Source organism: Grammomys surdaster, unplaced genomic scaffold (genome assembly GCF_004785775.1).
Source record: "Grammomys surdaster isolate TR1022 unplaced genomic scaffold, NIH_TR_1.0 126158, whole genome shotgun sequence".
Lineage (NCBI taxonomy): Eukaryota > Metazoa > Chordata > Mammalia > Rodentia > Muridae > Grammomys > Grammomys surdaster.
The window spans coordinates 2,512,660-2,537,871 of record NW_021620966.1 but is presented as its reverse complement, the minus strand read 5'-3'; the positions used below and the strand labels follow the sequence as shown (position 1 = coordinate 2,537,871).

At 45.4% G+C, this 25,212-nt stretch overlaps 1 protein-coding gene across 1 annotated transcript in view; it reads right to left on the bottom strand.

Annotated features, from left to right (window-relative positions):
• Aknad1 (AKNA domain containing 1) overlaps nt 1–25,212 on the bottom strand; it is a 31,594-nt gene that overhangs the window by 4,155 nt on the left and 2,227 nt on the right. The window contains exons 2-8 of the mRNA XM_028757413.1: nt 22,841–22,880; nt 22,521–22,666; nt 22,067–22,129; nt 12,353–12,480; nt 4,379–4,476; nt 1,539–1,661; nt 1,345–1,452 (exon numbers count right to left, since the gene is read on the bottom strand). Of these exons, the coding sequence (XP_028613246.1) occupies nt 1,345–1,452; nt 1,539–1,661; nt 4,379–4,476; nt 12,353–12,480; nt 22,067–22,129; nt 22,521–22,666; nt 22,841–22,880 (706 nt within the window). The remainder of the gene's footprint in view (nt 1–1,344; nt 1,453–1,538; nt 1,662–4,378; nt 4,477–12,352; nt 12,481–22,066; nt 22,130–22,520; nt 22,667–22,840; nt 22,881–25,212) is intronic.

Here is a 25,212-nt window from a genome sequence, read left to right as displayed (position 1 = left end):
AGAGAGAGAGAGAGAGAGAGAGAGAGAGAGAGAGAGAGAGAGAGAGACCCACCAGACAGATTACATTGTCTTTCAGTTGAGGAGCGTGATAGGTGTTTCCATCAGCTCCCTTTACTGAAGGTTCTTTTCCAAGACTGAAGGAAAGATGCCCTCTCATGGTATCTCCCCCTGAGCCACTGTATGTCTTCTGAGGGAGTTCAGGATCCCACCTCAGAGACTCTCTGGCATTTCTCATACATGTATTAGAAGTCCAGGACTGGGATATAGCTTGGTAATGGAGCACTTGCCTTACTCGTGTGAGGCTTCACATTCCATTCCTGGTACCATAGGAGGAGGAAGAAAGGAGGAGGAGGAGGAGGAGGAGGAGGAGGAGGAGGAGGAGGAGGAGGAAGAAGACAAAGAAGAAGACAAAGAAGACGAAAGAAGGAAAGGAATGGGGAAGGTGTCAGGGGATAAGAGAAGGGGGGCACATAGAGGAAGAAGAGAGGCCCAAAGACCAAGAAGATAGTAGAGAAATCCACTATGGGCCTTCTGCAGGATCATAGTGACTCACTTCAGGAGAATATGTCCAATCGAGGATTTGTCAGCTGGGGAGGTGGGAGAGGTGCCTGACTCAGTCACATAAGTAACATCCTTTGATCTCGGGCATTGGCAGTTGTGAAAAGTGAGAGACATTCTGCCTGGTGCTTGCCTCAGAGGGGAAGAATTCTAGAGGAATGGAGGAAAGGACTGCTCTGTCAGAGAAGTGGGCGTGGCTGGGCATGCTCTGTCAGAGAAGTGGGCGTGGCTGGGCATGCTCTGTCAGAGGAGTGGGCGTGTCTGGCCGCTGAATGAAACAGGATGTAGCCTCTCCCTGGCTCTGTCCCCATAGCATCCTTGGGCCTTGCTTTAGTACTTACTATATTTGCTTTGAGCTTTCCTTTCTTGGGTCCAACTCCCTTCCAATTAGAAACGTCTTGGGAGGGATGTGCTGTGCCTTAGTCATCTTTATAAATAAATGTGGAGTTTCCATTTTTTTTCCCCAAAGATTGCAAATGTTTACATTGGAAATTAACAACAGCATGCCTCTGGACACTGAGTCGGGAGAGTAATGGAGTCAGCCATTCACTGGTTTGGAGTGTGTGTTTGCCGCAAACTTGACTGGTACAGCATCTCTAACTTCACAGTCTCCTCGGCACTGATAGCATTTGCCAGTTCCCAGCCCCTACTCAGCCTCTTTGCCACCCCCATGCAGACCTGAATTGGGAAGTATCTAGTAAGAGCAGAAGACCCAGGCAGCCATCTAGAGAGGGCCAGGAAATGCGGTTATTGACACAGACAGGATCATACGGGAGATGTACTTACAAGGCGAAGAGATTTTATTTTCATGTAAGAAGTGAGACTGGACAAAGGTATATCCTCCACTGTGATTTAAGTCATCTTGTCCTGGAGTGTCATATCTATAATAAAATTCTAAAAGGAAAAGGTTGAAGATGCAGCCCCTTGCCTGGGAATGATGATTCTCCCTACCAACCCCTCCTGTAGTCAAGCCATCTCACCTTTCGGTGGGTCTTCCTCACAGATACTCTGGGAGTTCCCAGTCTTGCTTTCATAGGCCTCACATTTGTTACTCTGTAGCCCAGTGCCGGGATCAGGACAGAAGCTGAGCCCTGGATCAGAACCTAAAAAGGTGCCCAGAGTGTAGTTGTGTTCAACACAGTCATGTGAAGTGTGGAGGGTAGGACGCCAATGTGAGGCACACTGTGGGTGTGACAATGCCAAGGAAGACCAGGGTGTTTAGAAGGGCAGGCCCAGGCAGGGAAGCATGGAAGCAGGGATCACAGATGGGGTGAGTGTGAAGACCTAGGGTTAAACCTGGCTCTACCACTTACTAGCTGTGATGGCTGAACACTGACATCCATTTACTTATTTATTGAAGCAGGCTCTCCCTACATAGCTGTGGATGTTCTGAAACTCATTCTGTAGACCAGGCTGGCCTCAGACTCACAGAGATCCACCTGCCTCTGCCTTCTGAGTGCTGGGATTAAAGGTGTGAACAGCCACACCCAGCCAATATTCGCTTTGAAAAATGGCACCTGGGCTAGGGTTTGACAGTAGAACATTTGCCTGGCATACACAATGCCCTGGGTTCCATCTCAGCACTACAGGGAAAAGGAAGGTGTTGGTCTGAACCCTTGAGTTTGGGTTTGTGTCTAACAAAATAAAGCAGCAACGACAGTCTAATACCCTCCCCCATCCTTGCTCATGAGGAAGCTGACAAGTGTCAGTGACAAACAGAATGGCCTATTGGAGACTTCATTGAGTTTCCCTGTCAAAGACTATGTGAGTGACCCTCTCTGGATCCAGATCTTCTGGTCCCTAGTGAGACCTTCTCAGCCCTGACAGACATCCTTCTAGGGAACTCTGCCTGAAGCCTCCACTTGTTCCCAAATATCAGAGCCACAGAAACTGCCAGGTAATGATGGTTACTATTTTGAATCATTAGGTTCTGGGGTACATTGTTATCAAGTGGAAGGGAACTAATACAGCAGGTCTTTGATCCAGTTAATTTCTCTGAGTTGTATTTCCTTACCTGTAAAATAAATATAACTCTTGACTTACAGAGGTGTTATAATAATGAAAAGAGACTATGGCAATGCCCTTTACAGTAACTTCAAGAGCTCAAGGGGATGGAGAGCTAATTCAGATGTTAAGAGAATTTGCTGTTCTCACGGAAGGGTGTTTGGCTCCCAGATCCAAATGGGCGCTTGCTCGCCACTGTCTGTTACCCCAGTTCCAGGGGATCTTATGCCCTCTCCTGGCTTCCACCACTGTGAGATATGCATGTGGTGGGCATATACACACAGTCAAACACTCATACACATAAAAACGAGTAAGTCAGGCATGGTAGTCCATGCTTTTAATCTCAGCATTTGGGAGGCAGAGGAAGACAGATGTCTGCAAGTTTGAGGCCAGCCTGGTCTACATAGTGAGTTCCAGGATAGCCAGGGCTGTGCATGCCTCAAATAAATAAATGTATTTTTAAAAACAACTGTGTTCATCTATGTTTTTAATCTACTATATATAAGAACATAAATCATATTATATGTCATAAAGTCAGCATGGCTGCTAAAGCCCGTAATACTACCACTTGGGAGACAGAGGCAGGAGGATCAGGAGTTCGAGGCTGACCTCAGCTACACAGAAACTTTGAGGCCAGCCTGGGCCACATGAGACCCTGTCTCAAAAAACAAAAAGCCTTCCCTAATAAAAAATCACCTCAGAATATTTCGTCCCAACTGCAGATAGACTTGGGAAGGTATCTTGATATGTAAAGTATAAAACACCAGTGTCCAGATCTTCCTCAGGCTAAATGAACAGTTCTGAGGATTTTTTTTAAGTTTAAATTGAGACATTACAAAAACTCGATTACTTCATTTAAAAATAACAAGGGCTGGACCGTGGGTCAGTGGCAGAGCACCCGCTTAGCATGTGTGAAGCGCTGAGTTCAAGCCTCTGCGCCATCAATGAGAGCAACAAGAAGGGGACACATGCCACCTGCCTGTCATCCTAACTGCCTAACTGAAGCAGGAGAGGCCAGGAGTTTGGGGACAATGCGTGCACATGCACACAGAGACCAGAACAGGACTTTAGATTTCTGGTGAGCCTCCCAAAATTGAGTGCTGGGAACCGAACCCTGATCCTCTGCAAGACCAAGATTCATCACTGCTGAGACATCTTTCCAGTCTTCCAAAGCTCCTATTTGAGAATATACCTTCCCTAGAGAGGTATATAACCAAGTGGGATCTAACAGGATGCTGAGTCCCCTTAAGGCTCTAGGCACAGGGAACATGCACATCAGCTCTCTGGCCTGAACTTCCAGCTCAGCTATGAGGAACTGATGCTGGCAAGCTCGGGAGCTGCCTGCACAGGCAGGCCTCTGGGTCACCTCTCTATCACCCTCAGTGGTCTGGCCAGGGTATGTTTCTCAGCTCTAAACTGTCTACAGAGCAAGGCTCACATGACTAACGTCGCTGAGTCTCACATACTCGTGATGCCGTCTTTGCCTGCTCCGACCCCCAGCCTCTGCACAATGCATGGGGATGAGTCACCCCCCTCCTTCCACAAGGCTGGTGACCTTACCAGGTGCAGTTATGGGTCCAGCTCAGAGTGTGGTGCCAGGCATAGTCCAGAAGCATATATTGGCACTTTACTCTGCTTAACCACTCCTTAAACAGCCCATTACTAGTTCTTCATGTTTTGAAAAAGGGAAACAAACACCATCCTAGTCAAATGTTGTGCCATCACAATGGCAGATGGCAAGCTGGGACTCACTGTGAGCAGATCCAACAGAGAAGGATCACTGACAGCTATGTACTCCCAGCCCACCCCAGCTTACCGAGAGGCGAATCTTGGGCCAGTGTTTTTTCAGGGATGCTACTGGAAAACTTCCCACAGTTGGTCCTTCTGTGGCCCCTTTTCTCCATTTTCTGTTTTCTTAAAAAAAAAAAAGTCTCAAAAATTTAGCACTGGCATGGGTAAACTGAAGACTTACATTTCTCTGGTATTCTCCAGCCTGATGAGATAGTTCAGTGGGTAAGGTTGCTTGCCACCAAACTTGGTAGCTTAAGTTTGATCCTCAGAACCTACAATGTAGGTAGAGAACTGACATCTACAAGTTGACCTCTAACCTCCACATATAGGGCATGGCACATGCCTACACACACACACACACACACACACACACACATACACTACTTTATAATGTAAAAAGAATACACATTTTAAAAAGGAATTTACAGTACAGAATTATAATAATTGGTGTCTTCTTCATAATGCTATATAAAAATTGTGTGTGTGTGTGTGTGTGTGTGTGTGTGTGTGTGTTTGTGGATTTTTTTGTTGGTTGGTTGGTTTTATTTTTCAGGCAAGATCTCACACTAATCCAAGCTGGCCTGTAACAGCAATATTCCTGTCTCCAACCTTCAGTACTGGGACTTCAGGTCAAGCTATCACGCCTTTGTCTCAGAACAATTCTTGTTTTGGGGGAAAGGCATGCTATACATTATTAGCACTGGTTCACATTGCTCTAAGTACAAGCTAAACAGAGTCCAACAAAGTGGGTTTTGTCCCAGGGGCTAATGGCTGGGAGCCTAGAGTATATGGCCACCAGGGGGCATCAGAAAGACACAACTACTGTCAGGAGACTTCTCTGGCTGGTGTAATTTTAACCTCCCTCCACACAGATTCTAACTTCTCCAAAAGAATTTTAATTAATAACAGCTCTTAACAACTCTCTTGTTCAGCCCCGGAATACAGTAACAGCCCTGGAGGAGAGAGAGTGTACTTTCTATTGTGAAAGGCACAGTGTCTAGGACATCATGGGGCAGATGGGACAGGGCTGGTTGAAGAACTTGCGGCACTGCTGAGCAAACAGATTTCCCTCCCTCCAGCTGTGCCTAAGCCTGATGCTCAGAGAGAGAGGACCCCATTTGGGGTTTCTGAGGATAGGACTGGAAAGCCAGACACTTTCCAGCCCTTTCCTACTCTTGGAAAAACATGTCCTCCTCCTGAGTCATGTATTTCCTCACACCTCATTTTGTGTCTCCACCCTCTGCCTCTGAGGCCTGTGAACATCTGCTTGCTCTCTGAGTGGAAAGCTTGGATATCGTTCAAGTGAGTTCAGGCCAGCGCATCGATTACATTTCTCTGCTGCTTTTAGACTTCTCTCCACACTCAGATCTGGTCAAACAGAAGAGCCAAGAGCAATTCTTCTGGAGAAGGCCGTTTTCCAGCTAGACAAAGCAGCTAACGCTCTCCAATCCCGAGGCCTGCATCAGACACAGCACTCGGGGTGTGTATTAATATATCCCATCAGAATACACGTGCATTATGTACACTTAGGTCATTTACCGTTGGTAATCAACAGACTTCATAAAGACTGCAACCCGCTGACGACAGTGAACGGGGACTTCAATGAAGACTGCACGGCTTTCTCTTCAATGAATAATTTCTCAGGACTATTATGGAGGTTATGATTCCAGTTCCCAAGCCATGTTGTACACAGTGACTTCCCACAGCGACGTCACGACGTCACATGTGTGATTTTACATTTTCTTCCCCCCAACTTTCTCCTTTTAAACACTCACTCTGAAACACTAGTCCCAGCCAGGGCTGATTTTTTTTTTTTTGGACTTAAACTAGGAATTTGGAAAAGAAACAATTGATACTTTAACACTTAATCAATTTTTTTTTTTGAGTCAGAGTCTCTTTGTGGAACTATGTAGACCAAACTCATCTCTAACTCACAGGGCTCTCCTTCCTTCTCCTAGGATTAAAGGTGTGTCACCACACCCAGCAATCAAAATCTTTTATAAATGTCAAAATATTTCATTAGGCCTAATAAAATTTTTTTTTAAGGATTCCCAAATCTGGATTGCTAGTTAATTCACTAAAAATCACAAGCCCGGGCTGCCCGGGTGAGTAAGCTTGGTGGTGCCCTATGTTTCAGGGAGTGATCAGAGCTCCAGTCAGACCCAAGGCTTGAAGCTCTCACTAGTCCATGCCAGGCAATGCATGGGGCTTTGGAGCTCAACCCCACAGTTTCTGTTTCTAGGGCCAGAGACTTAGTAAAGCACTCGTGACAGGTTGCTCCTGTCGAGGATGGCTTTCTAACAGGAAGCTACAGTCCTCCAGACTCTCAGCCACTCTTATCAGAGCTTGTTGTGTATTTAAACAGTGGTTGCAAAACAGTTCCTCACTCCTTGACTCTTGACCTTTCCAGGTAGAGCAGCTGAGGTAAACCACTAGGAGGTGGTGCCTCTCCTAACTGATAGGAGCTACAAACAAATGTCCTGAAACCACCCACATAGGCCAGCTGTTGTCCCAGTGGGTGTTTCAAAGCTGGTTTTATAGCTTACAGCTTGCTAATGCTGGAGGACTTCTTCCTTAGGAAATCAAAGGTCTGCCCAGAGAAGAGGGATGAAGCTTGCTTCCGGTGAGACCCAATAGGAAAGACTGTGTATGTGTGTGTGTGTGCCTGTGAGTGTGCGTGTGCGACATGAAGGAGTAGTCAATGCATATGCAAGCAGAGACTACTGCTGTTCACCTTATTGCCTTGAGACAGGGTCTCCTGCTGAACTGGAAGGCTAGCCAACCTTCTTCTGGGGTAGAGCTATAAATCCGTAGCATAGATTCATTTCATCCTTGCAACAAAAGAAAATCCCTACAACTTCCCAAATCTGTTCATCCTGGGGTAAAGGGTGGAGGACTTAGAAAGTAAGGTGAGCATGGGGAAGGGAAGTATTCTCTCTCAACTGCACTCCAGATTTCAAAGTAACTTTGAAGGAAGAAGGAAGCTTCCCTTGCATAAATCAGGCCAGAAGAGATTCTGTCCACACTGAGACAGGTGCTAAGTGTGGGCTCCTCTCTCCGGGTCCCCCCGGGCTCTGTTTCCTGTCTGTAAGAGTTGCCTGGCAATTGTCTCTGGTCCTGATGTAGCCAGGTCATCAAGGTCTGAGCTTCATGCTGAGCTGCAGGCGCTTTGTGGCCCAGGAGAATCTTACCAGTGCCTGAGATGTGCAAAGATGGTGACATGCCATCCACACTGTGCTTTCTGGTGCCCACTCCTTGGTGGGTGGGGACTTCCTGAGGATCGGTGGGAGGCAGTGGTGAGTTCATAATTCCAGTGAGAATGGATGATACCTAAATCAAGCCATTGGCTAGCTACTGAAGCCTGGATCAAGGGGCTGGGCTCCTTCACCTTTAAAATGTACAATTGCTGGTTCTTTGCTGCAGAGAGCATCAAAATCCTTGCAGTTTTTAAAACAATGAACACGCCTCACCCCACCTACTGTGTCAGCATTGCTAGGAGGGGCTGGTTCTGTAGGAGCCATGCTTTAAAGTCTCCCAGGTGATTCTGACGTAGCCCAAGGAAGCACACGCCTCAGCACCTGCAGTCATCGTCAGTTGAACATCGCCCAGCTTGGGTATCTCTGGCCGTGCTGAAGTTGAGCTCTCACTCGCACCACTATCTGTGGTGAGCAAAAGTCTCTCCTGGGGCTGGGGAGATGGCTCAGTGGGTAAGAATACAAGCATGAGGATCTGAGTTTGAATCCCCAAACCTCTATCAAATGCATGGCATGGCTGCAGGTGTCTGTATCCCTAGTATTTACAGGTGCGTGCATGTGTGCGTGTGTGCCTGTGTGTGTGTGCCTGTGTGTGTGTGCCTGTGTGTGTGTGTGTGTGTGTGTGTGTGTGTGTGTGTATCACATGCCACAGTGAGTGTGTGGAGGTCAGAAGACAAGCTGTAAGTGTCCCTCCCCACCTTCCACCTTGCAGAGACAGGTCTCTCTTATTTCTGTGGATGCCCTGTGTAGATCAGGCTAGCCGGCCTGCACAGGCTACTCTCCTGTCTCTACCACCGATCTCTCTATAGGAAAGTCACTACATCTGTGTTTTTACATGGGTTCCAGGGATCAAACTTGAGTCACCAGGTTTACACAATTAGAACTTTTACCTGGCCTCTAGAAGATAAGTTTTAAACCAGTCTGACCACTGGCTACTCCAGCTCAAAGCTGATTTTTGTTTTCTTTTTGTTTGTTTATTTTCTGAAGAAATGTATTCATATGTGAATTACTACAAGATCTAGGGGCTACTTGTATCTTAAATGCTGGAAACACACATAAACACCTTACACACACAAAACTGCACAACAGGATGAAGCCCCTGCCGTGTAGTTTGGCTGTGGCCTTACCCTTCATGTAAACAGAACATAAATGTCCCTTTTCCACCATTATAAATGATGCTGGCCCAAGCATTACTGGCCATGTAGGTTTTTCCACATTCTGAATTACTTCCTGAGGAAACATCTGGGCCAAAGGTTTTGAGTGTGCTTATGTGATGACACATTTTGCCAGATTGCTTTCTACAAGTTTCTCGATTGCATTACACAGCTGCCAACAACGTGGGCGGCTCAGCTTGACCACACGTTTCTCATACCAAGAATTATCACTTGAAAATGTTTTTTCTCACTTAACGTGGGGGCTGGAGGATGCAAATCATGTTGCTTAGTGTCTTTTCTAGTATCAAAGAAGGTGAATACTTCCCTTGTGATTATTTTTTGGTTTTCTTTCCTACAACTTTTTAATTCATGTTCTATTTGCTCATTCATTTTTTTGGAGGGCTTCAGTGTTGTTATTTTTTTTTTCCTTTGTGGAGACAGCTACAGTGTTTGACTTCCCACTGTGTTCCAGGTGCTTTTCATAAGCCTTCTCTGTGACCCCGTACTCCAGCTCTAGTGAGAAATACAATTAACACAGAGACCATCACAAGGTTGCTCACAGAAGGGCAAGTTGCTGAGCTGTGACTGACCCTTCACTGCGTGACACTGTGCGAGCACGTGCTCTTTACTCCAATTGTGCTTTCCTTGTCAGAGTGCTGAGCAGAATAACCATCTCCACACCAGCATCACACACTCTTCCTATTTTCTTAACTATCTGGCTTTTAAAAAATAACAATAACTGAGGTTTTGGTGTTACAAATATAAGTACTGGGTTGGTGTCCAAGAGAAAGTGTGAATAGTCAATAAACTGATGGACACTGGTGAACTTCACAAACAGTCAAAAAATGAAAGGAAGATGCCAGGTTTTACTTCCCAGCTTAGCAATGGTTGGAAGGAAAGACAATTGGGTGGACTGAGGTGGGAGAGCGACATTCCGGTGTAGTGGTGAGTCCTGTACCTGGTACCTACCTGCTTCATGAGAAGGTTCTGTGTGCACTGTGATTCATTCCCTACAATGCTAAGATGTGGCTCTAGGAAACTAGTCGACCCTGGACAAAAGCTTGCAAACAACTTGACGCTACCTGACAAAAGTCATGTGACATGAAGGGCACATGCACAGAGGAAAGGCTAGGAGGCTGGACAATACAGACTTGACTTTTCTCAGGGAAATTTATTTTTGAGAAAGGTTCTTGCTGTATATCCCTAGCTGGCTTGGAACTCACTGTGTAGACCAGACTAGCCCCAAACTTACAGCAATCCTCCTGTCTTGCTTTCCAGGAATGTGTTGCCCTTCCTGGCTGTTTTTTTTTTTCTCTATACTTTTCTCGTTTTCTGATTATATCTGTAATAAGTATTTATTTCTTTATTGTTTTTTGAGACAGGCTGTTTCATGTATCCCAGGCTAACCTTGATCTCCTGATCCTCCTGCCTCTACCTCCCAAATGTCAGGCTTGTATACATGCACTACCTGGGTCAGGTCTCATTTTTATAATTTTAAAAGTAATGTTCTCCCCTTCCATTTCCCTCTCTTTTCTTTTATTACCACTACGCTTACAAAGGCATCCCTGCACTTAACATTTAATCTACAGTAGCAGGAGGGAGGGAGGTGTCCTCCAACAATTTGGGAGACCTGGGTTTTATTTCTTGTCATTTGTCCCAGGTATGTCTCACCTTTCTAAAATATTCCTCCTCAGCAACAAGTCTTTTCAAACTCAGGCACAATTATTGTATTATTATTATTTTCTGCCTATTATAATTAGTGCTGGCTTATTTTTGTCAACTTGATACAAATCACAGTCATATGGAAAGAGGGACTCTAAATGAACAAGATGCTGCCATCAGACTGGCCTGTAGGCAAGCTGGTGGGACATTTTCTTGATTAATGATTGTTTCGGGAGGGCCCAGCCCACATCCCTGGGGAGGTGGTGTCATGAATTATATACGTGTGTGTGTGTGTGTGTGTGTGTGTGTGTGTGTAGAGAAAGAGAGGCTGGGTAGCCCATGAGGAGCAAGCTTGTAAGCAGCATTCCTCCATGGTCTCTGCATCTGCTCTTGCCCTCACTTCCCTCAGTGATGGACTGTGAAGTGAAAGAAACCCTCTCCTCCTCCCGTTGCTTTTGATCATGGTCTTTATCACAACCAACCATGATACAGATCCAGGGTACTTAATCCAGGAATTTCCAATTAATTCACAGAGAAATGACCCCTGAACCTTCACTACTCAAATGGTCCCCCTAGATGGGAATCAGCACAGTTGGTACTCACCTGGGAGCTTGCTGCAACCACAGAGGCATGGGCTCACACCAGACCTACTGAATCAATCTCCACATTCAACAAGATGAGGTACAGAGAACTTGGGAAGCCCTGGTCTAGATCCAGGTACCCCCAGGTTTCTCCAGAACTGAAAGGGTGGAAAATAGCTACACCAGCAGAACTACCTCTAACACCAGGCTGCGCACAAGGTCCAGAGCCTGGGGCAGAGGTAGGACTCATTGGTGAACTGAATTTAGAATGCAGAGACCCTGGGGATCAATGCCTACTAAAAACCAAAACAAACAAACAAAAACCAAAAAAGTGGAGGGAGAAGAGGAAGAGGATGGAAAGGGAGAAGAGGAGTGTGAAGGAAGGAAAAGCAAGTGAGTTGAGTGATCTTGACAATCCCAACGTCCACCGTCATATTCATCCATAGGGTTTTGGGATTTGAAGGTTTGAGCACTGGGGGTGCAACCTGGGCCTCCTTGCATACTAACTCTGTGCTCCACTCCTAAACCACACCCCGAGTCTTTTCCAATTGTTAAACATCTTGAATCAGGTGCTCATGAAGTTGCCCTGGCTGGCCCAAAACTCACACTACAAACTGGGCCAGTCTTGGATTTAGGACCCATCTGCATCTGCTCCCAGAGTAGCAAGAATGACAGGCACACACCATAGGCCTGGCAACGGGAAGTTCCCAGGTGATACTCCCAGGGCCACAGTGGCCTAATGGCCATCTGATCAGTTCAATCCTGGGCAGCTACAGCCATACTTGGCCTATTTTGGTAAACAGCTGGGATTGTTTGTTTGTTTGTTTGTTCATTTGTTTATTTGTTTTGGTGTGGTTTGTTTTTTTGTTTATAAATAACTTTTTAAAGATTTGTTTTATGTATGTTAGTACATTACAGATGGTTGTAAGTCACCATGTGATTGTTGGGAACTGAACTCAGGATCTCTGGAAGAACAGCCAGTGCTCTTAACCACTGAGCCATCTCTTCAGCCTTGTTTGTTTTTGTTTTCAATAAAAAAAAAAAGAAGAAGAAGAAGCAGTGTGCATGTTAATTCTTAATAGGCATGAATTTCCTTCTCCAGCTCGTGGAAGTCTCATGGGAATTTAATTTAGTGCTCCTTGGCCTGTAGAAGAAGCTACCTATGACACAACATTGTGTGTGTCCTGCAGCTACTTGACCTTTGTCATTCTTTGCTGTGTGGGACTCTTGTCCTCTGCCTCTGGGCTGTGTGACCAGATGTAGACAGAGCCCATCCAAACACACATCCAAACCCCGTCCTATGTCAGGCTTGATACCAAGTCGTGGGGGACACTGGGAGAGGACTCACATCTTCGGGGCCAGCTCACTGAGCTCCTTGGAGGTGGCCTCCTGTGGCCCTCCCCTTGGCAGCCCTGTCACCTCACTTCCTCGTGAGCCCCAGGGCCCTGGAAAACAGCCAGCGTGCTCCTTAGTCATCTGCAGAAACACACAGAAGGATCCATTAGGCATAGAATGACTCAAAGAAGTCTGAACCTAAACTCTCCAAGGTACGTTTACTTCCTGTCCCATGCCCTAGACTCTTCACCTAGTTGGGGTCTCACTCATCTCAGGACTTAGTTTAAATGCCCCTGGCCACCATCTGTCCCTTAGGATGCTCGTCTCCCACATTTAGCTTTGGTCATATCCCATTACTTAATAGGCATGACAAGCTATCACCCAATTGATATGCTTACTCGGATCCCTGCCCTGTTTTAAGTGCCTTTCATACATTAACTCATTTAAATGTGCTAACAACCCTGCCAGTCAGGCATTATTATCCCCATTTTCCAGAGGAAGGAACTGAGGCATAGAAAGGTTGTGTAACTGTTCCAAGATCACAAAGCAGATAAATGCTGGAACGAACATTTGAACTGAGGTGGTCTGGCTTCAGAGCCATGCAGAGTGTATTTATTATTACCCCTTGAAGCTCTTTATCATTCTGCAATCATTCTGATCCTGTTTACTTAGAATGACTCTTCCTCACAGAGGTATACACATCTCTGTGACAGGTGATTTTCAGTCCTATCCTATATCCGTAGAAAAGCGCCTAGCATTTACCAATAATTGCTATAAGAATGAATAAATTACTTCACGAATAGTGTTATAAGTAGACTATCTCTTAGGGATACACATCGGGCTTGCGAGTGTCATCACTTCATAACAGTTGCTGAGAACTTACCAAAGTTGCAAAGGCAAATCCAGGCATGTTGGGCAATAGCTGGGCTTCCTCAGGCTCCCTCCCACTGTTCTAAAGCTAACTCAAGTTCAGGCTCAGTGGGACATCATGCTGAGAACCTGAAGCCAACTCAAGTTCAGGACCAGTGGGGTACCATGCCAGCAGAATTGGCATCTTGGGCAGCACTGAGATATGAGCTTCTGACATGCCGAACCCACTCCATGTCTGGTATTTAGGATGCAAGCTGTAGATACTAGGATTCAAGCCAGACTCAGGATAAGATTCTACAAAGGTTGGAGCAAGGAATCCTGCTTGGTACTAGGGCCACAGAAATGGCAACCCTTTGAAGCTGCCCTTTAAATAAGTGAGACTTTGTCAGGAAGCAGGTCCCTGGAGGAAGTAGACATACTTTGATGCAGGATTTATGTTTACATGATATCTTGGCTTTAGCCGATAAAACCCTCACTTAGATTTTGAATCTCTGCTTCAGGCCGGGTCTTCAATACTGTAGAAAACTAAAGAGTCAACTGAAGGCAATTATTTGCATGACTCAGTTTCTCAGAATGTTAATGGGGTCTGAATTGTGCTGATAATTGAGGTTAGAAAAACAAAAGGCTCAGTTGGGTGTGGTAGCTCCTGTCTGCAATCCCTGCACTCTGCAAGTGTGAGGATATCCTTGACTTTGTGGTAAGTTCTAAGACAGCCTGGGCTGTCATTCCTGACAAAGTCTCACTTATTTAAAGGGCAGCTTCAAAGGGTTGCCATTTCTGTGTCCCTAGTACCAAGCAGGATTCCTTGCTCCAACCTTTGTAGAATCTTATCCTGAGTCTGGCTTGAATCCTAGTATCTACAGCTTACATCCTAAATACCAGACATGGAGTGGGTTCGGCATGTCAGATAGTAGGACCCTGTCATTAAAACAAACAAACAAACAAACAATTATACCCAAGATATAATTTACAGACCACATGAAGCTCAAAAAGAAGAAAGAACAAAGTGTGGATACTTTGGTCCTTCTTAGAAGGGGGAACAAAATACCCGAGGGAGGAGATACAGAGACAAAGTGTGGAGCAGAGACTGAAGGAAAGACCATCTAGAGACTGCCCCACCTGGGGATCCATCCCATGTACAGTCGCCAAACCCAGACACTATTGTGGATACCAAGAAGTGCTTGCGTCAGGAGCCTGATATAGCTGTCTCCTGAGAGGCTCTGCCAGAGCCTGACAAATACAGAGATAGATGCTCACAGTCAACCATTGGACTGAGAGCAGAGTTCCCAATGGAGGAGTTAGAGAAAGGACTAAAGGAGCTGAAGGGGTTTTCAGCCCCATAAAAGGAATAACATTATGAACCATCTAGACCCCTCCCCCCAACCCCCAGCGCCTAGGGACTAAACCACCAACCAAAGAGTACACATGGAGTGACCCATGGGTCCAGCTGCATATGTAACAGAGGATGGCCTTGTCAAGCATCAGTGGGAGGAGAGACCCTTGGTCCTGTGAAGGCTTGATGCCCCAGTGTAGGGGAATGCCAGGGAGGGGATTTGGGAGTGGGCGGGTGGGTGGGGGAACACCCTCATAGAAGCAGGAGGAAGGAGGATGGGATGGGGTTTTTGGAGGGAAAACCAGGAAAGGAGATAATATTTAAAATATAAATGAAGTAAATAATAAAAAAAATTAAACACAAGGGTTGGGAGGACTCCCAGTTGATAAAGTACATGAGATATAAAACCTAAAAACCAAAAAGCATAGAAATCTGCTGGTGGTTGATTCTCAAGCTTTCATGTACAGGAAATGCTAAAGAACTAGGAAACAGAATACAGAAATGGAGTCAGAGGAAAGCATTGCTTTCCTGAGCTTGCCATTTTTGATTTAAAAAGGGAGTATGGGGTAGAAGAGATGGCTCAGCTGTTAGGAGCACTAGCTGCTCTTACAGAGGAACTGAGTTTGATTTGGTTCCCAGCACCCACATAATGTGGCTCATCTAGCTCCAGGGAGATCCTGTGCCCCTGGCCTCCTAGGGCACCTGCCCTCAAGCACACATATCCCCCCACACACATGTCCACAGGCGGAATCCACAAGAGTGTCCTCATTCACCCCGCTGAGCAGGCTCTTGAGTGGTTTGTCATTTTGAACTATAGCGTTGGATCCTAAGCTAATAAAATGTTTCAAAAATTAACACTTGAAATAGCTTCCAATCACGAAAAGCTGGCTCCATTTTAAACAATATGACTCATAAGGCCTTGGCAAGCCAAGAAGGATTAAAACAAAATCTGGCATGTCCATGAGTTGGGAGTCTACATGTGCATAAATGTCCTTTCTCCTGGTGCCATGGCAGGCTGTTGGCTGCTGTATTGCCTCATCTGAGGCTGAAGAGGAATGGAATGCCACAACTTCCAGAATGACTGCAGAGCCCCCTCCCCAAGGAAGAGAGGGAGTCCTGATGTACCACATACATCAGCTTTCCCTTTAATGTCTTGAAGTAGGGACTTGAAAATGTCACCTTCCACCTCTCTGAGTAGACATAAACAAGCAGGTGTCTTCTGGACTGTATAGTCGGCCTTCCAGCCGGTTACAACAGCTCATCAATAGGACCTGGGCCGTGCTATTGATGGCAGGAAGGAAACAGCACATCTGCCCTGAGTAGCATCCTGTTTAGAGTTTCATCTCAATGCTCCAGGCACTAATCCTCACTCACTGCTTCCAACATCCCTGCTCCACCCTGGCATGATAAACCTAGTGCTTCTCTGGGTCTGATGATGTCAAGTCCTTCATGTTGGCTTCAGCAGCAGCAGCAGCAGCAGCATCGTCAGTATGTGTGTGTTTCTGTGACTGTGTTCAAGTGTGCCACAGCACTTGTGTGGAGGTCAAAGGACAACTTGTGGGAGCTGGTTCCTTCTATCTGCAGGTTCCAGGGTATAAACTTAGTCATCAGGCTTGACAACATATGTCTTTACTCACTGGGCCATCTGGCCAGCTGCTAAGGAAGATATTTGCTCCTCATGAGTTTGACGCTAAGTCTTTCTGCTGAGTTGTTGATAGGGGTCCCAGTTTTGCATTGAGGATCAAACCCAAATGAACCTCAGTGGAAGTGGTTTCTCAGTGAGCCCCAGCCCCAGCCCCAACTCTCACAGTTCTAAGAGCTGGGATTCTGAGGAAATAATTGTTATGTAAATTTTATAGGAGGGTAATAAAAATCTACAAATTATCTAATTAACGAGTCTTTTATTAACATCTGTACATATTTATATAAGATCATATTTTATCCAACACTCATCTAAATAGCTTCGAGTTAAATAGGAAACAGAATATGGGAGTCAGAGCTGGCAAGATGGCCCAACAGTGAAAAGTACTTGCCACGCAAGCCTGACAACTTGAGTCACCATGTGACAGTGCACAGCTGTAATCCCAGAACACCTGCAATGAGGTGGGAGCGTCACCCAGAACCTTCAGACCAGCTAGTTTGGCACAGACACGGCCTCACCAAGGAGGAGGAGCAAATCAATACCCAAAAGTTCTCCTCTGATCTCCATGTGCATGCTATGACACTCATATACACACATTCACATAGTCACGTGTGTGTGCATGTGTGCGTGCACGTGCACCCGCACACACACACATACAAACAATTTTTTAAAACTGGAAAACGGAGACAAGAGACCATAAGTTCAGAAAAAAGAAGTGAGGGCTGGAGACAGCTCAGGGGTAGAGTGCTTGCCTAGGCAATTACTCAATTTTCTGGGACAGGGTTAAAACATCCTGACCAAGACAACTTACAGAAGGAATGCTTTACTTGGGCTTACAGTTCCATGGGATGGTATCCAGTATAACAGCAAGCAGCAAGCGTGGCAGCCAAAGCATCAACAACAACAAAAAGGGAACCAAGGATAACACAAATCTTTATAAACTCTCAAAGCCTGCAGTGACATGCTTCCTCCAGCAAGGCTGTACCTTCTAAATCTCCCCAAACAGAGAAACAGAGCCGCCATCTGGGGACCAAGTGCTCAAATACGTGACCCTATGGAGGACGGTCTCATTCCAGCCACCAGGGCAGCTCCCCAGGTATCGTAAAGTATTGCCTCAAGGACATGCCTGGACAATAGATCGTAACTGAAGGAAAACAGGACATGGAGATACAGGAAATACATTCTGGGGGAAATGTATGATGTTTCTATAAAATGGAAGAGAAGATCATATTCTGGAAATATCAGGGAAAGGGATTAATGCAGGTAGACACATGTCTTAACTCCAGATTCTTCAGTTAATGTGTAAAAAAATACAAACACGTTGTATAGATTCTAATGAGCAAGACACATCAGATACGAAAATTATTTTTGCATATTACTCTATGTGTGTGTGTGTGTGTTATGTGTGTTGCTAGGGCTTTGTAAATGCTAGGTTACTGCGTACACTGTCACTGAGATACATCCTGGTTTTCAAATGTATTTATGCATTTCTTTACTTGAGATGGAGCCTCATTTAGCCCAGGCTGGCCTGGAATTCACAGAATAGCTGAGGATGACCTTGAACTGCTAATCCTTTCGTTTCCATCTCCCAAATGCAAGGTGATAGGTGTGTGTGACTGTAGCTGCTCGCTTTCGACTTTGAGGAAGGATCTTATGTAGTCCAGCCTGACCTTGACCTCACTTTATAGCTAAAGCTGGCTTTGAACTCTGGATCTCCTTGTCTCCCTCTCCTGAGTGCTGAGATTACAGGGGTGCAGCACCACACGGGGCTCCAAAGGTAATGCGGTTTCAATAAAGGCGCATCTGCTGAAGAAGCAATGATTACTCAACAAGTTTGCCAATTTCTTGTCCTTGCAGAGAGACATCATCCATATTAGCCACTGGGTGGATCTTTATGATGATTCTGTATTCTGCAAGACCCTGAAGTTTCACAGGATGCCACTCCTTGCCCTGCTAGCCACATGACAGAGAGCTATCGGCCCTTGTTTGTCCTGATGTGGCTTCAAATAAGTGTGGGGAAAGACTGGGTCCCTCCCTTAGCCCAGCGAGATCGCTTCCCCGTATATGGGATATAATTGCAGTTCAAACTCTTATGATTTATATTCATACCAGACACAGTGTGGTTGTAGCTAGGATATAAATAAACATTGTATAACTTTGGTCTCAATGTGGACAGAGGCCTGTCTTGAAAATAGCTGCCAAAATGAGTAATTCCTTGGAAAACAAATACACTTACTCTCTTATGTATAGAAAAAAAAAAGCCTCTGGGGGGAAAACCAACATTAAACTAATTGCTGCTGGCTAATTGCACAATATTGACCTAAGGTAGACAGCTTTCATTTATTTTTCTAAAAACTGAAATGAGGCCTCAGGGAAAAATACCTCAGGATGCTGTTTCCAAACATGAATCGTTAAAATATTTTGGCATCGCGATTTCCTGTTAAAATGCTGTGAGTGGAAAGAGCTGGACTTGATGCATATTAAGCCTACTCAATGGATCCTTTTAATTCCCACCAGGAAATTAATGAAAACAAGCCTCGCCTGGAGTTCTGGAATGAATTCTAAGATTAGTTGGAGTGAAGAGAGAAGAGAATGATTCCATAAAACTCAAAAGTTCACTGTGAGAGTGAACACAAGTATCTACGGTGACAATGAAGGCCGTGGTTTAACTTGAAGCTTTGGCTTTAGTTGGATCTGTGGGTCCCTCACCCAGAATCTCAGCCATGTGAGTGGCTGTCACATCCACATCATGTAAAGTTGAAAACCTGTTAAGTCAAACGATCTTAAGTCAGTACTCTCTGTGCACACTCAATAGGTGGTAGCTGCTGTTACTGCAAATTCCTATTAATATAGAAATGACTAGGCATTGTGATACGCTTTTAATCCCAGCACTTTGGAGGCAGAGACAGATGGATCTTTGTGGGTTCAAAGCCAGCCCTGTCTTTTAAAAAGATACTAAAAATGAATAGACGTGACTTTGGAAACCTATTGACAGTTGGGTATTCATATGGCTGACCTGGTGAGCTTTCTCCATTTTTTCCCTACGGCTAACCTCTGTCTTTCTCTGCAGGAGGCTGGCCCTGCCTCGACTGCAGCATCGGGAGCCTTCTTCTCTGGCTCCAGTTGTTTCTCATCAATAGAAGATAACAGCAGGAGAGAGGAGTTGGGGAGAGTCTCAGTTTCTCTGATTGCTCATTCTTGAGCCATCCGTCACAGATTAACTACATCCTTCTACCAAAAGCCACAGGTGCCCTCAGCTACTCCTGTAGCTGCAGCTGCTCCCTTAGGCCCCAGGGCTTGCATTTCCTCTGCTCTGTCAGGCCAGGGTGGGGAGTGGGAGTGGGGTGTGTGTGTGTGTGTGTGTGTGTGTGTTTGTGTAGAAGCTCTCAACGTGGGAGAGTTCACAGTGAGCATGAATGTCCAAGAGAAGATGAACCTAGACACCGAGAGCCACAGGTAAAAAGTGAGAGCTAGCCATTGGGAGCTGGAGGCAGGAAAATGACAGTGAGCGAGAGCCATGAGAAGAGACAAGGTGATTGAAATAAGGAGGATAAGAAAAAGGGAAAGCAGGCATGGTGGTGCATACCCATGATCCTCCTCCATATATGGATGAAGAGACAGGAGAATCAAGTTCAAGGACAGCCTGGTTAATACAATGAATTCTAGGCTAACCAGGGCTATATACTAAGACTCAGTCTGAAAGATCAACTGGATCTTGGTATTTAAACCATATTTCAGAAGACAGGACATGACATATCTTCATTTAATTTTGTAACAGCACTGAGATGAAGGGCATGCTACAGTATGTCTAAGACCATATATTTAAAGTCTGAATGTCTTCCACTATGTTGTACTAAGAAGGTTGGTTTTAGCTGTGTCTAGCTCTTCTTCCAACACTGAATGCTGTGGGCCTGTAACTCTCAGACCACAAACTGACACCTGAAGGGGACACTTACAGTCTAAAAGTCCATCTAGCCTGTACAATCAGAAAGAAGCTTCTGGAACTGGGCCTCTGAAAGCCAGTGACTCAGACCAATTCCACTTTGCTGAGCCCTTTAAAAGTCTGAGTTTGCCCATTTGGACACCCTTCCGTGTCAATCTTTTACTCCTCAGCTCCTGTGCTCTGGCTTCTAGATCTAGTTTTCAGGATTGGCAAGGGCCCTTAGAATATTGGCTGCTGAGCCCACCCATGTGTTACTGTCCTTCCTTGAGCATGTGATGCTGTGTTGACCATTCCTTGAGCTCTGCTTGGCCCGTGGAGACCTTCCTCCTTAGTCCCCTTTGTGGGTTTCTTGTTTCCCTGTTTCCCTGTTGCCTGGGGCTCCATCCATCTTTGACCCTTTCCACTTGTTACCCTGAGACTGTTTGGCTGGAGGCATCTTACCCACACCAGAACTTCAACCCTCAACTCTGCCAAAGTGTCAGTCCTGACCTGAATACTCCATTGCTCTGACTTCCTGCAGCTAGACGGCCTCATTTTCAGGTCCTCAGGGGGGACCTCAAACTCAATGTCCTAAGCTATGCTATCCTCAACGCCCGGCCTCTCCCTGCTTCCCATACCCTTTCTGAACTAGATCCTCCACTTTGATTTCTGACTTCAGTTAATCCAAACCAGGACTCTGTAACTAGCCACACCACCTCTTTTCCTTGATTTCATTCCTTTAAATCTATCACCCCCTTTCCATCCTTCAGACCCTTATAACTTTCCCAATGTTGGCTTCCTATCAGTCCTTGCCTACAGTCTCACCCCCATGGTACTTGCTATTCCTTGGCTTCGATTCCTGTTGCTCTACCATCAAACTCAGGATGAAATCCAAGCTCCTTCCATGACATGCTCCTTGCCTGTTCCTCTGGTCTCCACGTGCACTCTGAGCCCTAAGCCGGGTGGATTAGAGAGCCTGGTGGGTTGTATACAGCCTTTGTGCTGTTGCATGTGCTGTTCCTTTTTGGTCTGGAATACTCTTGTTCCCTAGCCTACCCAGCTCACTGGCTCTCATACTCCTGAAGCTGCAGATTAATGAGCTGCTGCCAGTCTGTCCCTAGTAGAAAAAAAGACACTTAGGAAGGGGGTGTTTCTCCAAATCTCTGGAGCCTGAACCAAGCTTTAAAAAGTGCTTGATGAGTGTTTTCTGAATGAACAGAGCAGTTAATCAATGTGATGAGCAAATGAAGGTTGGATCGGTTAATTAATGTGACGAGTGAGTAAATAATCACTGGGTTCTGTCCTGGGTTTGGTTCATAGTGTGGGGTTTCTGCGGCACAGTTTGCCCTGGATCTTGCTCAAGCCTTCATTAGGTCTTCTGGCTGTTCCCAGATATGACCCCGTGGCCTAAACTCCATCTTCCCCATCTTCATCTTATTTATCTTGCCCAGTTTCAACCTTTGCTCCCTTGCTCCATCTCTGTTTCCTAGGACAGCAAAGCTGCTCTGGTGACAACATGAATTAGTCACCCAATGGGCTGAGATAACAAGCCAGGGTGTGAAAGTGTGGCAAAGGTCATGGTCTGAAAGCCTCATTGTTGAGTATCTCCAGAGTCTTACATCTCACCAGCGACTTTTACAGTTGAAATCTACCAGGGCCCATACACTATGGACAGGTTCACCGTTTTCAGTGGCTTTTATGTTCTTCTCTGGAACATTCCATGGTCTTGGGTTCATTATATGGTAACTGGTGAGGTAAGAAATAGCTTCCTTGGGAAGAAAGAAGGATAAATACATCTAGAAGCAGAATTCTAAACCATGTAGCTCCAGAAGCTAAGGTGGTTTTAATTTTCCTTCTCCGCTTCCTCCCCTACCACTGTGCAGACTATTCATGGCTACGGAAAGCCTCTGCATTTATCCACTGGAATTTCCAAATTTAAAAACTGGATTAAGTTCATTACCAGCCTTATGTCTTGCAAACAGCAGAGAGAGTCCTGTTTTATTCTTTTGGAAAATTCTTGTACCTGCAGTTTAAAAAAAAAAAAAGCAACATTTCATTCACAGCACAGCCCCTTCTGTTTGACGCTGGTTTTCTAATGCTTTTGACAAACTTGAAACGTGTTTAGGGCTAGTGAGATGGCTCAGTTAGCAAAGGCACTTTCAGTTAAGCTTGGCGACCTGAGTTTGATTCCCTGACCCACAAAGTGGAAAGAGAGAACCAGCTCCTTAATGTTGCCCTCTGACCTTCTGTCTTTCTGTCTGTCTGTCTCTGTCTCTGTCTTTCTGTCTCTGTCTCTCTGTCTTTGTCTCTCTGTCTCTCTGTGTGTCTCTCTTTGTCTCTGTCTCTCTGTCTGTCTGTCTCTCTTTCTCTCTTCCTCCCCTCCCCCACTCTCATACATTCTTAATAAGGATTACCTTATTCTTCAGCTGGTCAGTCTGCTCTTTCAGTTTCTGGCACATCTGTTTTCCTTGGGAGATCTTTTGAAATATGTAAGAATTTGAGAAAGGACCTTTTTGAGGTGTCGGTGTCAAATTCAAGCGACATTTCTCAGGTTCAAGTCCTATGCAAGAAAGGCTAAGTTTGGCCACCATTCATTTTTTTCTTCTTACCACAGTTTTACTAAATGTTACAAATAGAAGTCTGTGACAATCAGCACCATTTGGGTTTGGTTTGTTTTTTTTTCGTAAAGTTTTTCAAAATGCTTCTCTGAATAAAAATAGTTTTAAGATACTACCTGTGAGAGGTTCTTGGCAGGTGTGTATGGCAGGCTGCACCTGCAAAATTAAAGAGTAAGGAAGCATTGGTGTGAAGGCTAGTCAGAGACAGTATTGTTCAGAATGCTTTCTGTCCTGGTCACGGAGGAGGAGGCAGCACAGTGCTTTGGTCCAGGCTGGGATTGCCATGTTGAGGTTGAAAGTCACTGTGACACTGTGAGTGGCTAACACAGGAAATTGCTCATCACTATAAGCCTCAGATTTCTTGGTGGTAAAGTGGGGGATGATAGAGAATGTACCTCACAGGGCTAACTGGGGTAAATATTCAGCTGGCATTATGATTGTGTTTGACATTAGATGTAGAATACTCCAACATGTCTCCTGGACATAAGCTCCGTGAGAGCAAGGGCCATTGTCAACCTTGGCACAGCTCTGTTGCTGGTGCTGTAGTTAATATGACATACATTAAATGCTAAATGTGTTGAGACAGTGGGAGTTCCTTCTGCTGCAGGCTAACTGGACAGGGCTAAAATCCTGGGTGATTGATTCCCGTTTTAGGGTCTTGCTGCTCCTAACTCATGGAGCTGAAAACCATAGCCGCCAGAGAGGCAACTGACTTGTGCTCAAAGTCAACTCTGACCAGGATGAGTATCTCCAGTATAGGATGATAAGAAACCTATTGGATCCAGTTCTCCAGTTTAAGCTGAAAGGACTGGTGGGTGGTGTGGGGATCAGAAGCCTGACCTAAAGCTCCTTGACAAATTCAAGCATTGCTGGGGAGACATGAGTGGACATCTGCTCTGCTCCCACAAAACCATGCCACCAAGAACTGGCTATGCATGAACACTCTCTTACAAGAAGAAAGAGGAACCCCAAGGCTTTCTAATACCATAGGAATGTAGATTTCTCTAAGACAGAAAACAGCCTAGTCAGGCCAGGTGAACTGCTGGTTCTGTGTGTGTGTGTGTGTGTGTGTGTGTTTGTGTGTTTGTGTGTATCTGTGTATGTGTGTGTGTGTGTGTGTATGTATGTGTGTGCCCATGTGTGTGCACTGTGCTGGGTAGTGTTGGGTATCTGCTCAAATCCTCAGTGTGTTCAGTTGGACTGGAAGGATGCTGTAGATGAGGCTAGAACTAGAAACACTCAAGACAGTGCTATTCCACCCAGTGGACTATCACACAAGGTTTAAGAGAAAGATCATTCAGTAACAAAGAATTAAACTTTTTCCTGTGATTTTTTTAAAGATGAATTTACGCAAGAATTGAATCTTAAATAACCAATGAGATCCTGAACCTCAACAGGAAGAGGAGTTAGGTAAAGATGAGATGGATTAGCCATGAAAAAAGGTCACCCCGAATGGGCACTACCGTACTGTTTGGACTGTGGAGTCAAAGAGTTTTATTTCATTTGGCATGGATAACAGAGGGAATGATATATGTGGGTCACAAGGCCAGGCTCTGAGAGGCAACAGTGGAAAAACTGAAGATAAGGTTCTTCAGAATTTACAGATCTTGCAGAAGACGTGGATATTCCTAGGCTATTAAGACTCAAAGCAGGCAGAGGTGAACTGAAGATAGAACTCCTATACAAACCCGGATATTCACCCCCAAAACTTCAGCTCAGTCTCTCACAGAGGTACCTGCACATCAGTATTCACTGCAATGTTGTTCACAATAGCTAAGTTACGGAACTAGCCCAGTGTGATGGTTTGAATGGCCCTGTGGGTACATAGGGAGTGGTGCTATTAAGAGGTGTGGCCTTGTTGGAGGAAGTATGTCTTATTCTCTTCCTGCTGCCTGCAGATCAAAACTCTCCTTCCCCATAGCCATGTCTGCCTGCCTGCCGCCATGCTTCCTACCACAATGAGAACAGACTAAACCTCTGAACTGTAAGCCATCCCCAGCTAAATGCTCTCCTTTATAAGAGTTTCCGTGGTTATGGTGTCTCTTCACAGCGATAGAAACCCTAAGACAGTGTCCAACAACACAAATGAATAAAGAAAACATGGATTACATATATAATGGACTTTTGGCCATAAAGAAGGATTAAGTTATGTCACTTGTAGGATGGGTATAACTAGAGATAATTACAAGAAGCAAACAGCCTCAGAAAGACAAATATCACATGTTTTCTCTCATTGGTGGATTCCAGATTCTATACAAATATGTAAGGTTTTATGAGTGCAGATCACAGAAAGTGGAAGTGGGGTGATCTAGGGAAAGGGGGGACTAGTGGGAAGGAAAAGTGGGGAGAAAGGGATGTTAGCGGGCATGTGTGGGGGTAGGCATGTGTGGGGGTGGGCATGTGTGGGGGTGGGCATCTGTGGGAGTGGGCATAGATGATGATGGTGATGGTGGTGATGGTGGTGATGGTGGTGATGGTGGTGATGGTG